Genomic DNA, 17,658 nt, shown 5'->3' with positions numbered 1-17,658 from the left:
TTTTGCATACTAAAAACTGAGAAACAAAATGGTAATGAGAATACAAAGACCCGGCTTTGGGTGACATGGCTTTCAAACCAGAAGAGTCTCTTCCAAGGGTTACCTTTCTGTCTCCCTTAGGGGCTAATCCTGATTTTACTCTTCTTGAACTTTGCCCTTACCCAACTCTGGAAATTGAACATGGGCCATTGTCTCTGACGATTACAACAATGATGATAGGAAGATTCTGCACTACTATCTGTGAATAAGGTTAGAGCTGTATGTGAGTGAGAACGGGAGTAGTCAGTAATCACATAGCTATGTACGTCTTGTCTCGGGCTTTGAAAAGGATATATTTGGTCCTGCTGAGGTCCAGTGATACAATAAGAAAGGAAAACACGGCACTCACTCAACAAGAAATTCCTTACATGGTAACACGGTGGAACAATGAGTGCTGGTAAGAGCTCTTCCCCGATGCTCACCTAAGAGTTACCCACAAGTGGTGGATTAGGCCATGAGCAGTAACAGGTGAGGGGGCGACCTGCACTCAGGTTTCCTCATTCTCACGTGTACTTCTTGGGCTTCACCAAAAAGACTCACTTACAATGAGTCTCAGTTATCATTCTCTCTTATTTTTGAGATCGAACCAGCATTTGACATTGAAGCCACATTGGAAGATGAAGTCCACCTCTCACTGCCTTTGTGAAGTTCCCCTAATATCTCTGAACTGCAAGGGCCTCGTCTGTAAATATCCTGTTCAACTCACAGGTCTGTTCTGAAGAGCACACAGATAAAATATATGAAAGTGTTTAAAAATGAGGCGCTGCCTAGATATAAGTTAATTTAAATATTATTCTGTTGTATTCAGAGTACAGGAGTCAAGCGTGACTTAAGTATGGACAGCATGAGGTCTCTCAGTTCCTGTCCTGGGCTGCAACCCTGTTCTACCACCTACAAGCTTGATGGCCTGTCTTCTTTAAGGTTCTCTGTCTGTAAAACTGGAATAATAGCACCTAACATAAAGCATTGTGGTAATGATTAAATGAGTTATTCAAAATGCCTAATATATACCACGTGCTTAGTAGCTGGTAGCTATTAAACATGACTTTTCTGGGTTGAGTGATAGTTACTAAACATTTACATATTAAGTAAATACCCCTAACTAAATTACTAAGTAATATTGCATAAAAAAAGACAATCATTTCTATCATTTTATCTATCTGAAAGTATATTCATTTTTTGGGTGCCCAATTAAAACCGGAGAGAGTGAAGTAAGAGTAGAATGAGGAGACTTTATCAGCCTCCATATATGAGTGTTGTGCTTAATGATAATCTGAACTAAGCTCTTTACCTTATGACAGACTCGATAAACGGTGCTTAATAAGCTTTCAGAAATTACACACCCAATGGTGAGTTTCTTCTAGACTAAACTAATGCAGAATTAATTTAATTGGCTTATTACAGCAAATAGTCTCCTTTTACCTGTAGTAGATTCAGTTAACCTTCTCAGCCACAGAACAGAATTGTTTTTTTTTCCTGGACAATTTAAAAATGCATCTTATTTAGCTACATTGAACATACGAAATTTGCTAATAAAAATTTTGTGACCCATCCATTTTTATTATACAATTACCTGAGTCTATTGTAACATAATTTCATGTGGTTAAATAGAAAGTCATCTGTTAAACACTAGTAATGAATAATGTGTAACAATGCTACTTTGTACCATAAAAAAAGGAAAACAATATCCCTTTCAAATTTATTCAGCTTTGACAGCACTGAGAAAAATATAGTTCTTATCTTTTTGTTTATAAACTTATCTTTTTTTTCTTTTTATTTAATGATAATCTTAACATCAGTCTCATGTCTGTAGATATAAAATACATGTCTATTTTTTATCACAGCTTTGTAAGGAGATTCTATTACAATAATCCACCCTTCTGGGAAGCCTTCTTTCTATAACACTCACATGATGAGAATAAAATAATTAAAATAAAATAAAAGAATGGTAATATATGTTATTGTCTAGTCAAATAACAAGCAGAAAAGGAAATAAAATGCTTTTAAATTTTAAGTATTCTTTGATCAACAGGCATAAAGAGAAAATAATGAGGCTTAACACAGGAAAATGGCCAAATTTATCCTTCTTACCACAAGGTGCAGTAGATATTCCTGGAACTAGAAGAGACCTTAGCAATCACCTAATCCAAACCACTCATTTAACAGATAAAAGCCAGGGAGGCTGAGTGTAATTTTGTACTAGCCTGTAAATTCAAAATCATGGATGCAAAAAAGGGAAGAACTATTAGTAATACTATGGTCTGTGACACAAAAGGAATTTTGAAAAACATTATTTGCATATTAAAAAAAGAGATGAAATTATAGTTCTCATGTGGGGGCAGGAGGGCATTACATTTACCTATCAAGGGTGACCGTCTTCTGTTTTATTCATAATAATGTGCCCAAAGAATGACATCAGGCTGCTGCTTCCTCAGTTTGACTAAATTCCCTCATCCCTCTGACAGTATTAGCATCTCTCTGAGCTAAATGCGATTCTAGTTTTGTACCTATTAAAGCTCTAAAAGACCTAAATGCCAGCCAACCACTTTAATTCCAGAAAGAATTCTTTTCCAACACCAAAGGAAGAAAACTGGCTGTGTTGTTTCAGCACGATATTCTCCAACACGACATGATCCTGGGGGATTTTTAGGATAATTTTGACTCTATGCAATTTTCCACTTCATGTGTTAACATCAGAACTTAGTCTCAGTCTAAGATATGACTCCAAAGTATGTGATGATACCGATCGGTAACATGAGACAATTTGCAATTCATGGGCCACAAACCAAACATGTTTAATCCAGAGAGAAAATTAATAAACTATATAAGCTAAGTATTTTCATAAATTATAGAAAGACGACAACTATCTGCTTGTTATTATAACATTGCCTTGGCAAGAGGCAAAAAGAATTATTCACTGAAAGATGGTGGCAGCTCTCTCGGTTGTAGAGCAATGAGCTACATAGAAAAGGTGGTCCCCTTCCTCCAGCAGGAAGGACAGCACTTTCCACAGCATCCTAAGTCCTCTCGGTGCAGAAATGACACTCCCCACATCCAGCAGCTCATATCCAGCTCAAAAGGTTATCTGCAACTCCCTTGAGCAACACTGACCCAAGTGCAGACCGTCCTCTCTGCCTTCATGTGGTCACTATCAAGTTCACACGGTCCTATAAAAAAAGATGGAGTGGGAGGAGAGCGCATGGTCCTTCCTTGGGAGCACACAGTGTGGTGTTTCCAGTTCTGACCATTTCTGCCCTGCCTCCCTGGGACGATGAGGGCTCAGGGACCGAGCCCCTCCCACTGCTGCCTCTATCACCGAGTTCCCTGGCTGGGTGCTCCCCGGTGTGCTCCTGAGCTGTCTGCCTGCACGGAACCTCTCCAGAAACGCCTAAACGAGAGCCTGATTTTAGATTCATAAAAAATGTTTTAAGACCAACAAACCAAAACCAAAAAAAACTCATGTTTACATCACATTCACCTCTTTTCACAAACATATTCTCAAAGAAAAGTTGATGCTAGAGTAATAATTCTTTTGTGTTTTATTACTGACTTCTAGACAAAAATGATTTATTAGAATTCTAAAAATTAAAACACATGTATATATATAACTCTGATGTCAAAGCAAATAATTCATTTCTATTTATAAAAGTCCACCTGCAATTAAACCTAATCAAACTTCTGGGTGCCTAAAGCATTCTTTATTTGGAACCAGAACATTTGCTAAATAAGGTAGTTTTTGAGCCCAAACAGTTGCTAATAAAAAGGAATTTAACTAGAGAGTAGAGTTCTTTTTCCTTCAGTTGAAAAGACATTAGGGGGAAGGAAAGGTAAGTAGAATACAGAATAAATGTTGATCATATTAAAATGAATCAGCAAGGGTGAAGTATCTCACAGCATGAAAAATTATCTCTAACCTCACATAAGGGGCTGATGAGGGGCACGTATCCCGATCTTGACTGGATGGCAGTGCTGAGAAGGGAGACTGGACACGAGACATCATTTCGATTTAAAAGGATCATAGTTAAAAAATATTCGAGGGGTCCTCAAAAAGAGTAAAAGGAAGCCATGAGTTTTTCTATTGATCTGTGGTTGAACTGTAGTATTAAGAAAGTAAACAATAGCCAGTTGAAACTGATATACTATGAAAGTATTACAGAGCGGGCAAGTAAGAAGCACCAATTACAAACTGTCAGAGATGCTAGCGTAGTGTAAAGAGCGTGTGCGCGGAGCTGGGGGAGGCCCCACGATGAGGCCTGAGGGCTTGGCTTCTCCAGGCTGAAAGGAGTGATGTCGCAAGCTATTGAATTGGCCTGGGTCACCCAGAAGGAGGTAAAAATGTACGTGTAATGGCAGCAAAAAAGAGCCAACTGTAGTTTGGTTAGAGATGGAGGACCCTGTATTTATTTCAGTATCCTTACTGAACTTCATTCAGCTGTGAAGTTAACTGATTTATGCTTGTTTAACAAATATGAGAAATCTTTTATAAATTATAAGCAGATGGTATTAATATAAAAACACAGCTACTCTATTGAAAGGTCTTTCTTAGCTGTACGTGCATCTACAGCTGCAACCTTACTAGCCGTGTGCCCGTGGAGAACTCATTTAACTCCTCAGAGATTCGGTTCCCTCATTTGTAAATGCTGCAATCGTCATCTGGGACGATGGATGTGAAAGTAGTTGAAAGTTAAAACAGTGCCTTAAACAACACTATCTTTATTATTATTATTATCACAAATCCCCAGCTATCTAAGATTAAACATACGACAGAAAACTACAACAAAAATATGTTCCTTGGGAGTTACCCTGAAACCTCAACCCCTCTGGAGGCCATGGAAACATCACACCCTGAATTCCTTACTCTTTGCTTCATCATTTTCAAAGGGATTATGGAATGATAAGAAATGCTATTTTTTAAATTCAATGCAGCACACTCTAACCATGAGATAAGTTATATGTTTCTTACAAATCAAATAATTTCCCTTAGAATTGTTCACTTTTGGGGGTGTACTGAATCATGAAAGAACTGGAAAAGCAAGTAATGCCAAAAGGAGAGTCCTTATCCATGTCATTAGGATACACAGGATAAAACATCACCAGCGTTAACTGAGCGCTTCCTACCTACCTGTGTGGAGAGCTAAACACCAGCTGTGGAATGAGACTGTCTAGATTCAAATTCTGGCTGTGTTATTTAGTACTTGTAAAAATATCTGTATCTCAGTTTCCTTATCTATAAAATGGGGATAATAACACAGACCTCAGGTTTTTCTGGTGGAGATTAAGTGAATTAGGATATGTAAAGCACTTAAAATATTGCTTGGCATGCATTAAGTGCACAATAAAAGTTCTTCCTCTCTACTCCCCTCTCTCCTCTCTCTCTGGTCCTTGTCCTCATCCTCCTCCCCTTCCTCCTCCATAATCTGTCTACTCAATATCCCACAGCTGGAAGCTGCAGGGCTGGTGTACTATGAAACGCTGCAGCCCATACTCTTGGCCACTAGATGAGAATAACTGATATGATCAAGTGCTATTGACAAGATTCAGAGCTCACCTTAGATTAGAAAGTCACTGAACAACTTCACCAGCCATGCACTTCAGTTTAGCATCTCCTATTAACATAAATTTGTACATTGGGAAAAAGGATTTCTTTCTTAAATAGCTGTTTAAATAGCACCAAGAAAAGTTCGCTAGTTTTTGAAGACTGAAGAAAAAAATGGAAAGTTTGAAAAATCAACTTTTAGTACAGGAAAAAAATTCTTTAAGAATGAGCAAGATTTGAAAAGGATATTCTTTTATGTTTATTTCTAATTGGAAATGTTTTACATTTATGCTGACTTTTTAAAAATTCTAAAGTTACGAAGCTTTTTCTTGGAATATTTAGAAAACTACTCAAAGGCATGAAGGAGAAAAACATTCTTAAGATATGACACTGAGCTAAAATCCTCTCTAATGACTTTCCAACTTGCTACATCATGATGCATACTCATCATTAACCATGAAATGAATGCAATTTTCCTTTTACATTTAATGTTATGTTGGAGATATTACGCAGTATCTTTCATACTTTCTGGAATTGCACACAAGTAACATTTCATAGTAGCAGATGTGTGACATCACATGAAAACTTGTAAAACCTTCACATGAAAATCACATCTGTCGGTCTCCACTATCATTTTAACTGTAGTTTTATGGTTTGCTTCTCTGTGCCAGAGAAGGCAGCTTTGCATGAAAGCTGTTCCAGGAAATTGTGTCTTCTGGACTAGCTAGTTAAGCAAATTGTGTAACTGCCATTGAAACCAAAATGTACCCAGCAGACATAATTTCAAAAAAGAGGAGAAAAAACCACATTTGTACAAAACTCACAGCTGTTCAACTCTACATTTTGTACTTTTTTCATCAAAAATATTCCCTTTTTTATGACTAGTGACAGTTAAATTTCTAGTTAGCAACTTTAGGGCTTTTTAATACATTGCTAAGTGCTGCACTATCACGGATTTGGTGTCTGTCAGGAGAAATTGGGCTAACCTCTTTCTGTGGCTACATAGAGTAGAACTGTGGTCTGTTCTGTCTGCAGATGAAATAGGGAAAGATGTTGAGTAGGGCTCACTGTTCTTTAAAATACAGAGCTGCGTGGCTGCCTCTGTAGCTCTGAACTAGGGCCAACATCCCTACATCGAGGTCCACACAACAGGGACTCTTCTTCTTTCAGGACATGGGAGTCTTGCTCCTGGGGTGCCATGGTGTCCAGGGCCTCTCTCAAGTCATGGGTAATGGAGCTGGTGGCTCAGAATGCCTGAGTTAGAAGCCAGTCTGATGGGGCTTATGCAGCATGACTTCCTATTGTTGGGCACCCTCCTGTGATATTGTTTCAGAGGGGAGCCAGGGAGGAGATGTTCTCTGGGGACCCCTTGTTCTTCTCCAGCGATGAGTTCCAGAAGCTTGTTTGGACCATCACAGATTATGAATGCTACATTAATGGGATGCATTTTGAGCAAGAGCTTGGAGTCCTAGTGTCCATTCCTCTCAGTAATATGTGATACTGGGTAAGTTACTTAACTTCTTCAGCCAGAGTTTTCCCATCTATAAATTTAAGATAATTTACTGCATTATACTATAGAGAGGATTATAAATGCGTTAAAACCCATTTCATACTAAGCACTCAATAAATGTTCTCTATTTTAATGATATGACAACGATGATGATGATAATTTTTCTGAGTTGGATATATTAAACCTATAATGTTAAAATTGAATTTGCACAGTACAGAATTATGGCACAGTAAGGTAAAGTCAGCAGCAGTGGTCAAAAACTATTCAATCCAGGTTTTTTGGTTTCAAGTTGTATAAACACTTTTTTGCTATTGATTGCTGGAATCCTATCTGCTTGTCTGTGGCTGGCAGGAAAATGAATGTTTGTGCAACTGTGCCAGAGGCACAAGGCTGATTTCAATCTCACATGCCCTGCTGATGACAGAGCCCACTCCACAATTTCTGCTCCCAGTTGTTGGTCTTTTTGAAGAGCAACTGACTGCTAGGTTAGACTCCTAGTTGCCCTGCACAGGTTTTTTTCCCCACTGGGTGGGAAAGTGGAATTTTTTTTTTATATTTTGTGACTAGTACCTCTAATTGTGTAATTGGGTGTGTAATTAAACACCAAAAATGATAGCTCTTCAGAGAATCCATCATCATTGGTAGGATTAGTGAATTGACATTTCCTTGACGACAGATTTACAGTAAAGACTGCCTTGCTTTGTTATGTTAACTGAATGTTAATATTACAAACTAAAAAAATGTGACTCCTTGTTATCACTGTAATGATAAAGTATCTTAATCTAGGCATCTTTTACTTTTATATTTATGCTATCTATAATGGAAACTTGATGTAGTAACTTAAACGAGTCTTACTGTTTTTTTCTTATAATTAACTATAAGAAATTAGGTGACCTTCTTCCAACAAAAATACTCTATGAACTGAAAGTGATAAATAACCACTATGTTCATATATGTATTTGTATAAATTCCACAAACAAGACTACTATTCAGAACCAATAGATACCTTGTGAAAATCATAGGGTGATGGAGATGAATTTCAATTTTTTGAACAGTTAAAACAAACTGTATAAATAGGTGTACCCCAGTGAAAAGGGGACAAGTTGTCTTTGTTGTGATGGAAGATATCGCTTATTTCAAGTAATGTTTACATTATATAGAACAAATTGAGGTATTTTAATTATTTTGATGATTTTTTTTTTTACAAAGGACATTTCTAAGAAATATTGGCATATAGTTCTACTTAAAATTATCTTGAGACTTGAACTATCTGTCTCAGTTTTTTTGATTGATCTGATACACCTGCACACCTAATTATTGGTACTGATGTATCTTATGGAATCATGTCACGGGGAAAAAGCCATGACAAGGAGCTGGATGCAACTTGAAGGAAGCTGAACTACTTGACTCACTATGACCTGTATCTAAGACCTCACAACCACTTGAAATCTAAAACCATTAAATATGTTAGTCTGATCTGATTATGTAAGACATGACAGACTAAATTATGAATAATTTACTGACTATGGTGATGATACATGAAAAATACAGTGGAGAAATGTAGAAAGAAATGCAATTCAAGCAAAACCAAATACAAGGTAAACCATCTGAAGTATAATGATAATGAGGACAATTTTCTTTTAGGTTTATAGCTAATGTCCAATTCAGTCATTAACTACAAGGGGTCTACCAGCTGCAGATCTTTACTTGGAGAACACACACTTCTATGATCAAGAAGTAAAGGAAGCGTTGCTTTCTGACACATGGGTCTCTCACCTCTACAACAGACAGGCAGAAAAGGAAGGTTTGAGTTAAATACTATTTCCCTCATTGGAAGTCAGCATGAAAGGAGTTGAGAATATGGAAGAAAAATCTGAAGATTTAGAATAGGACAAGGGTCAGCATACCATGCCCTGCAGGCTAAATTTGGCCAGCTGCCTTTTTTTTGTAAATAAAATTTTATTGAAACATAGCTACACCCCATTCATTTAAATGTCACCTATAGTTGCTTTCAAGCTACAACAGCAGAGTTGAGTAGTTGTGACAAAGGCCATTTGGTCCCCTAAAATACTTGTTATCTGGCTCTTTATGGAACTGTCAATATCTGGACTCAGGAAAAGGTTCTTATTTAATAAATTCTGCAAGGAAGTGTATTAAAGATGAAATCTATATGTTACATACCTCTGCTCTCTTTGCTTACATGGAACGACCTTGGATTTCAGATGTAATACGTTTAGGCAAGGGACAATTTGATTTGATTCAACAAATTAAAAGACAAGCTAGCATTTAATGGAAACCTTTGATGTTGATTAATTTAACCAGGAGCTGCAGCTACGTTATTATTAAAATACATGTATATTTTAATTGATCAGCAATATAGTGGGATTTGGAGTCTTACAACTGTTTATAAGTGATTTCCCCTTATTTTTACAGTTACTGATATCTCCATGTATTTATTTTACTTTTTGCATCTACTAAGCATCCACATGACATTAGAGCACTAGACACCATGTTGGAAAACTACATTTGACAAATGAAGTGAATTCACCTTTACTGGAAATGACTGACTATGGTGCTAAAATTGGGGCTTTTCCAGATGAAGATAGTGGATCAAAGTATTAAGTGCTCATGAGGGAGCTGCTCCAGGGCAGGGAGCACAGGGGTCATACTCATCTGTACCTCCCCAGCACAGAAAAGGGCTCAACACTTAGTAAATGCTCAGTAACTGTCTGAATATTGCTGCAAAAACAATTTAGCAATGATGCCATCGGTCTGTAATCCTTTATCATCTAGACTACTATTGCTAAAAAGAATATGATTGGAAAAAAAAAGATTTAGATTTTCATGAATAATGTGAACATCTATAGTTTTTCAACTTCTGAATTCTTAGGTAAGTAGGTTTTGTTATTCACCGAGTAACATTAACAACATGACACAACAGATAAAAACTAAAAAATTTTCTATCAGAAGAGGAGGCTCTGGAAAAGTAAGTCACATATTTAACTTCTGAAAATTATAACTATTACTTGATTTTCCTATGAAAAAATGTGTATATAACTGAATCCCTAATAGGGTCTTTATTCTGAATAAAAGGCTGTGAGGAGGGGTAACATATTACGCTAAGATACATTAAGGCCATGCAATCTCCAATAGATAACATAAATGTTCAATCTACAGAAAAAACACTTGATTTAAAATGGAGCCTTAAAAGACAAAGAAAAAAATCTGAATTTTATTTCGTTCCTCAACTGGAGAGTATGGTTGTTTCATTTAATTGACTTCAAAATCTGGTTTAATAGAACATCTCTTTCACACAACTGGTCAGCTCCCAACATTTTGATTGCAAAATGAAGGGCATTTACTTTGATATCTTTAATTATCACTCATTTAGAGGACAGTGTGAAACACACTTTTCCAATTGGTGTTTTAGAGTCATAAGTCAAAGGAAAGGAAAGACAAATTAGCCAGCTGGAAAGGCAAGACACAGCTAGTTAATGCTGCTAGAGTCTTTGTAGGTACTTCAAAGTAAGATGAAAGGGGAATAAAGGAGCTGTTAGCCACACATGCTCAATAAATGAAATACTAACACAATTTCACAACCCATTAATAACAAGTTAATATCAAACTTAGAGACTTACTCAACATAATAAGTGCCATATATGGGATCATCGATTTTTTCCCAGCCATATGGAAGCTCTGAAAAAGAAAGAGTTATTTCTCTCAGTAAGTAAGTAACAGATATCACTATTTCTAATAAAAAGTAATATAATTTAATTGTTCGTGAATTGCAGAAATAGTCTACCAAAGTGGCATAAAGCATTCAGAGTCAGCACCAAATTTCAGACGCATGTTGTAGGAACTATAAGAAACACTGACTTGAAAACCGACACTTAAAACACAGAGCTCTCCTCTCTGCAGGTATACTACTGGGTCTAGCTGTTTATCCTACGCCAAGCAGTAGAGAGAACATCTTTGCGTTGCCACCAATCAAGGCAACACAGAAGGCACATTGCTTTCCTGAAAGAGCACACAGCTTTCTTATTTATTTGCACTGTTAAAAGGAGCAGTTCAGGATAAGGATCATATTTTCAAAATATATTTCTGAGAATAGCAAACTGTTTCTGATGACTGAAACAAAGACATTATACATTCTCAATTGACATCCCACTATTGGAGATGGCTAGCTTGCTGTTCTCTCTCTATGGGTCAGAATTTGAATGCTGCAAATAAACAATCTGGGCATATTTTTGTACAAAGTTTAAAATTCTAAACATCCTCGACAATATGGTTCATATTCCCAATTCTCCACAGCAAATTTTAATACACATATACATTAAAATATCAATAATATGATAAAAGATACTTTAGGTAAAAACATTGTATTTGAAAACCAGGCTTTGCTTTATGATACTGTTTTCCAAATTCATTGAGCCTTTATAATTATTAACTCCAATAAATATGAATAATAATTATATAACTATGAATAATATACATTAATAATAATAATATATTTTCTTCATAGATATTAATTATATAGATATTAATTATATACATAGAACTTGAAATCTAAGTAAGATACATTGCCACGCTTTAAGTAATATATTTAAATGACACTTAAAATTTTGTTATTGCAAGTAGTAACATATATTTATGATAGAAAAAACACAGTTACAAAAAGAAAATTAGAATCATCTGCAATCCTGCCATCCAGAGAAGCTACTATTAATATTTTGGTGAATAGCCTTCAAATATTTTCTATACAAATAAATTTTAAAGAAATTAGATCACACAGTGCATATTATTTTTACAGCCTGGTATTTCTATCTAACAAAATATCAAGGGCATCTTCAACATGACTAAGTGTTACTGAACAGTATCACTTTTAACGTGGCACCAGAGTAGAGTGTGTTATGGTCAGAGCCTGTGTAATCCCACCAGTCTTCTATTATTGAACATTTGGGACTTTCCAGGTATATATCATCTGCGTTGGACTTACTAAAAACTAAATCTTTCATCAATTTCCTAGTAATTTAGTCATGATAAATTCCTAGAGGTAGTATTTCAGATTAAAGGGCAGGTACCCTTATATGGTTGTGACAAATCTATATATCACATCTAATTATAGATGTGATAAATCTGTATCTATATTTATCTAAATCTATCTTCCAGATGGTTACCTTCCCACTCACAAAAGAGTCACTGGGAACTTATGAGTGACTTTATTTCTCTGTACCATCAAATTAAATGCAGGTTCATAATTCCTCATTCAAAACTTTTCAGGACTGAGAGGTTTTGGAATTCAGAATTTTTCTGAGTTTAGAAAGATAAAACGATGCAAATGCATTCTATTCCATAACGCTCCAAGCAAAGTTTGAGGAAGCACTTTATAATCAAAGTCATGAGTATTTAAGCAGCCCAGATCATGTGACTCTCACTAAGAGGCACAAATAAGGACTGCTTCTCATTAGTTAGCACTGGTCTGCTTCCAGCATGTCCAGGTCAGGTTACTTTTTGCTGCTAATGAGTTATAAAAGGCAGTTTTTAGAGTTCTTGAATTCTGGATATGCAGATAAAGTACTGTATATCATTACTTTAAAAATCAACCACATTGGTTTTAAATGGCAGCTCATGGTTATTTTAATTTGCTTTTCTTGGATCTTCAGTTAGTTTGAACATTTTTTTATTTGCTCATCCTTGGGTAATATTTTTGTACATTTCTTGTTTTTATAAATCAATTCATATTGATGAATTTTGTACTTCTTAAGTAGAGTTCTCTACTGATTAAGAATATTAATCCTTTATCACATGTGTTGCATGTACGTTTTTAAGAATTTGTTTAGATTTTAACTTTGTTGAACATTTTCTTTAACACATTGTTGCTTTAAATTTTATTTGGTAAATTTCTCAGCATTTTCCTTTATGGCTCCTATTGTTAGAGCAGGCAGATGGCTAGATATGAGCAGAGAAAGGGGGACACAGGCCAAATGTCAGGAATTGGGCAGAAAGGAGAGACACAGGCCAAATGCATGAAACCATACATTATGCAAGCAACAGGGGTCCCTGGGCAGAGAAAGAAAAGCAGGAACCTCTGGGCTGATAAGTGGTCACACCTTTTGGGGTAAGTTAGCCTTGCAGATTAAAAGAACCCATCATACACCGAGGCCATGACACTTCTGATCCAGACTAAATAAGGACAAAAATCCCTCCTCCCTTTGGGAAGGTGGAGTTGGGATGAAAATCAGAGAATACAACCCCAGACCCTTCCCTCCCTAATAAATATTCCATCCATTAATTTTTACACTTTATGTAACCAACTTGCCAAAGAAAGTTGGGGCAGCCCCTCACCTGAGCCTGCCTGCCTTCCTCTTTAGAGTGTACTACATCCCATCCCTTAATAAAGCCTCACTTTACTTTTTTAATCACTGTGTCTAGTCTCTGAATTCTTTCTGGAATGGGACAAGAACGTGGAAACTGGTTACATCACCACTAATACTATCAGTGGAACTTAGCTTAAATACTGAAGAAATTTTTCAAGTTTTGTTTTAAAGTATAAAGTCTAGGCTATGACTTTGTTTAATAATTCTTGGATTGGGCATATGTTAATAAACTTATAACACCAAATTGTGAAGCACCTTAAGAAACTACTTTTTTTCAAAATGATGATAAGAGTATTACTGAGTATTTATACTATGGTCCAGGCACTGACTCACTTTATCTTAACAACAACTGAGGATTTAAAAGCCCTGTACTTTGGTTCCAGAGATCTTAACAAATTCAGATATTAATTTAGGCACTCTGTTTAATACAGTGTAAACAACACTTAATTTAGACTAATGATAATAACTATCCAGATAGTTTTCACCAAATCCCCCATGCTATTGGAGAATTTGGCTATTAAAAAGAAAAACCATTTAACAAATATTTGTTGAGTGCCTTTTGTAAGCAGCTAAAGGAAGGACAACAATTGATATTATGGATATTTATTATTAATATGGCTGAATACATGGATTCATATTTATAACAGGTTGAATATCACCTCACAAATAAAATAATATATAAAATAATCATATTTCATAATAGAGTAAAACCCTAACATTGTTAGTTTTATGAATACTAACTCTACTTCTTAATGGCAATGCTATATGGAAACATTCCTTGGTCAAATTTAAAAAATTGTCTTTTACAATGTAAACTATTCCTTCACTTATTTCTTATCTTTGGCTGTTTTTTGAGTAAATCACTAATTTTAAGCAATGTATCCCACAAGCATACAGTTCACTGATTCTTTATCTTTGTGGATTTGCAATGCCACAGGTTCTGGGCACAATTCATTGGTATCCTTTCTAATTTGTCATCATGAAGTTTTCATCAGAATTTAGGGAGAATTTGATTTGCTTTTCGTAAGTTTTAATATAGTTTGTTTGCTTATTTCATATTTCCAAAATAAGCTATTAATTTATGCCAAAAGAAAATTATATGTCATGAACACTTACACTTTAAGATGAACTATTAGTGGTCCCTGACTCACACTTTGAGACAAAATGATACACTGAAGCTCTAACCTTCTGTTACAAGCAGCTATCATGCATTTCATTTATAATGGTTGTAAGGGATTGATGGGAGAATGTTACAAGAAAACAGTAACAGATAAATACATTGGTTCATTTGTAAATACAACAAAATGGGTATAAAAATCTACAACCAATGTTTAAAATTGTGTGTGTGTGTGTACATATGTATGAATGTGTATGTGTCTGTATATATGTGTGTATGCATGTGCATGTATGTGTGCACATGTGTTTGTGTGTATTCCCCTTAATGACATTCTTCTTGAGTACAAAGAAAGGTCTAGGCTAGAATGCTAATAAAAAAACACAAATTTTCCTTCATGCATAAAAAGACAAATCATATACTTCTTAAGATTATTAACTGAAGAGTAAATGTCTGTATGATGACAAAAGTTAAGAACATCTTTCACTATAAAAACATAGCTACTTGCACTTGAGTTAGTTTTTAAAAACCAATTGCTTCTTTTAAAAATTAAGCTAGCAGATGAGAAAAAAGAATTTCCAGTATTGTACTATTTGCCCAAACAAGCAAGCATGCAGCTTGGAGCTCTTGGGTCCTGGGTTATTTAGAACACTGAATTCAACAATATCTGACAAATCTGCAGATGATTAAGGTCACACTAATGAAAAAATAACATATATTATGCAACAGAGAAAAATAAACACTTGAGATCAGCAAGGTTAATGCTGCATTAAGAACTGTTTTAACTGAGATTTTCTTTAGGCCATTGAACCATGGAGCAAACTCAGTGATTAGATATTCCTAAAGTGATTCACTCTGCAAAAGTCTTTGAAAATGTCTAGGTTAAGTTTTAGTCAGTCATATAAGCTTTGTAAAATTGTAATAGAATCAAGAGATTAAAGAGACATCTAGTTCTGCCTGGATTCTGCCACAGCCACCATGCCATATTTTTAATTTACTTGCTCTTTCCAATTCTTATTTATTTATTTGTTTCATTTTCATTGCACGAAACTGAGACTCCTTTATGTTACCTCAAAAAAAGCAGCTTTTATACTACAATTGGGAAACTTATAGAATCCAAAGAGAGTACTTCTTACAGAACTGAGACCCAAATACTTAAAATCTATAAGGAACCTGAGATACATTATCTCACTGCTTTGCTCTCTGAGTTTCCCAATTTTGTATCCCCCTCCCTCAGCCCTCACCCCACTTCATTAATCCAGTTCATTTTCTTGAAAATAGATCGACGTTCTGTTTTCCTACATAAAGCTGAGAGTGTATCCGTCCAGATCTTTTTTTCTGTGTATCAGGACTCAAATTTGTTCCTCTTTACCAGTCAATTTTATTCTCTTCAGTCAGGAAATTAAACAATCAAACAAAACAACAAACTACAGAACCTAAATTTGAAAACAGAAATTGTTCCTTTATGTTCTTCCCTCTTTCATCTTCCTGAGAGTGTCCACATGAAAGAGCACAAACCCATGGAAACACAGACTGAGATCTTCGTTCGTGGGGCTGGGAGTAGAAGCTTTACTATTTTTACATGAGGAGGAAGTAGTAGCTAATCTGCATTTTACAATACTGCCATGTAATTCATGTTATCATGTGGATTCAGCCTGACTATTTCATTACCACAGCATTATAATGGATTTTAAAATGGCTTGTTGTTGATAAAATATACAATGGCACAAAAAAAATTCAAAATAAAGTTATTCCTTAATGTATCTTACTAAATTTGAAAGGAAGATGCACAAGATTTTCTTGACAGATACTGATACATAAAAAAACATGTGCTCAGTAGTGTTTTGGGCATTCAGGGGCCTTTCTATCTGGAAGAAAACTGTCAGATGTAGATAAGAACTTTTGCAATGCTAACTTAAATATGACAGAGTAATCTACTAGAGATGGTGACAAGAAATGGTGGCAGAAAGGCATGGCACAAAAAAAGATACTATCTGGTAAAGACTCAGAAAGAGTCATATTTGGTTTAAGTTTGCAAGCTTCATTAGAAGGCAAAAAAGTGATAAATTTAGTAGGTTTTTTTTAAAATTCTTAGAGCTCTGGAGAAAGGTCTGGCCATAAAGAAAGATTTGGGAAATAAGTGTATGTTAGGATTTCAAAATAAACACCTCCACTTTCCTCTTAACTTCTATAAGTCTATGTTAACCCATCTATTAATCTATCTACCTATTAATCTATCTATAATGATAGCATCACCATCCACTTAAATTTATTTATGGAAACTTACTAGGCTCCTATAATGTAAAGTCTGGCATCTAAATTTTAACCTCTCCACTGATCCAGAAAACCATAGATATCCACAAAGAGAGCAATAAAACCATCCATAACCCGTATCTACAACATAATTATGAGAAAGAACTTCAAAAGTTTTACCATGAACTTCAAAAGTTATATGCAAGTAGAGAAATAAACATCCCACTCCATCAGAGTCAGCTCAGAAGCCCATTCTGGATCAGAAAGTAAGATGAAGAGTGGGCAAGGAGCCCAGGGGTGGAAAAGCAGATTAAAACCCTCAGAAAGATAAATTCCTATCCTGAATGGGAAAATGCTGATAACAGACCTGGCTGATCAGAACACAGCCACTAGGGAATTGGAAGAAAGGGGTTTGAAAGTGAGCAGAATGTGGGAAGGCACTTCTTAAGAAGAAAGTAGAGATGACGTTGATGGAGGAAACGGCCCTTGAAAATTTGCTCATGACAGGAAATAAGTATGAGGTAGAAACTATGTGTCTGCAGAAACAAAAAAAGAATCACAAGATCATAAGATATAGCAACTACTCTGCAAAAAAAAAAAAAAAAAAAAAAAGTTAGCCACTAACAAATCAGAACTTCACAAAAGAAAGAGAAGGGGGTGCTTGCTCATGGACTAAGAATGTAGTAATCCACCCAAATACTTTATTTTTGCTTATATAAAATTGTTATTGCTGGTTAAGGGAAAAAATTCAAAATAAACAAAATGGACAATATTCAAAGAAAGTTTCTATAAGAAATCAAAAGTGAGAGTCAAAATAATATGAATAATG

At 35.5% G+C, this 17,658-nt stretch overlaps 1 protein-coding gene across 4 annotated transcripts in view; it reads right to left on the bottom strand.

The window, feature by feature from the left end:
- The window catches only part of MAGI2 (membrane associated guanylate kinase, WW and PDZ domain containing 2), a 1,119,445-nt gene that overhangs the window by 284,002 nt on the left and 817,785 nt on the right, over window positions 1-17,658 (bottom strand). For all 4 annotated transcript variants that reach the window (XM_031454751.2, XM_031454752.2, XM_031454755.2 and 1 more), the window contains exon 7: window positions 10,724-10,781. In XM_031454751.2, coding sequence (XP_031310611.2) covers window positions 10,724-10,781 — 58 coding nt within the window. The remainder of the gene's footprint in view (window positions 1-10,723; window positions 10,782-17,658) is intronic.

Source organism: Camelus dromedarius, chromosome 7, assembly GCF_036321535.1.
Source record: "Camelus dromedarius isolate mCamDro1 chromosome 7, mCamDro1.pat, whole genome shotgun sequence".
NCBI classification, from domain to species: Eukaryota; Metazoa; Chordata; class Mammalia; order Artiodactyla; family Camelidae; genus Camelus; species Camelus dromedarius.
The sequence above is the reverse complement of the archived record's forward strand: the minus strand, read 5'-3'. Positions and strand labels throughout refer to the sequence as shown.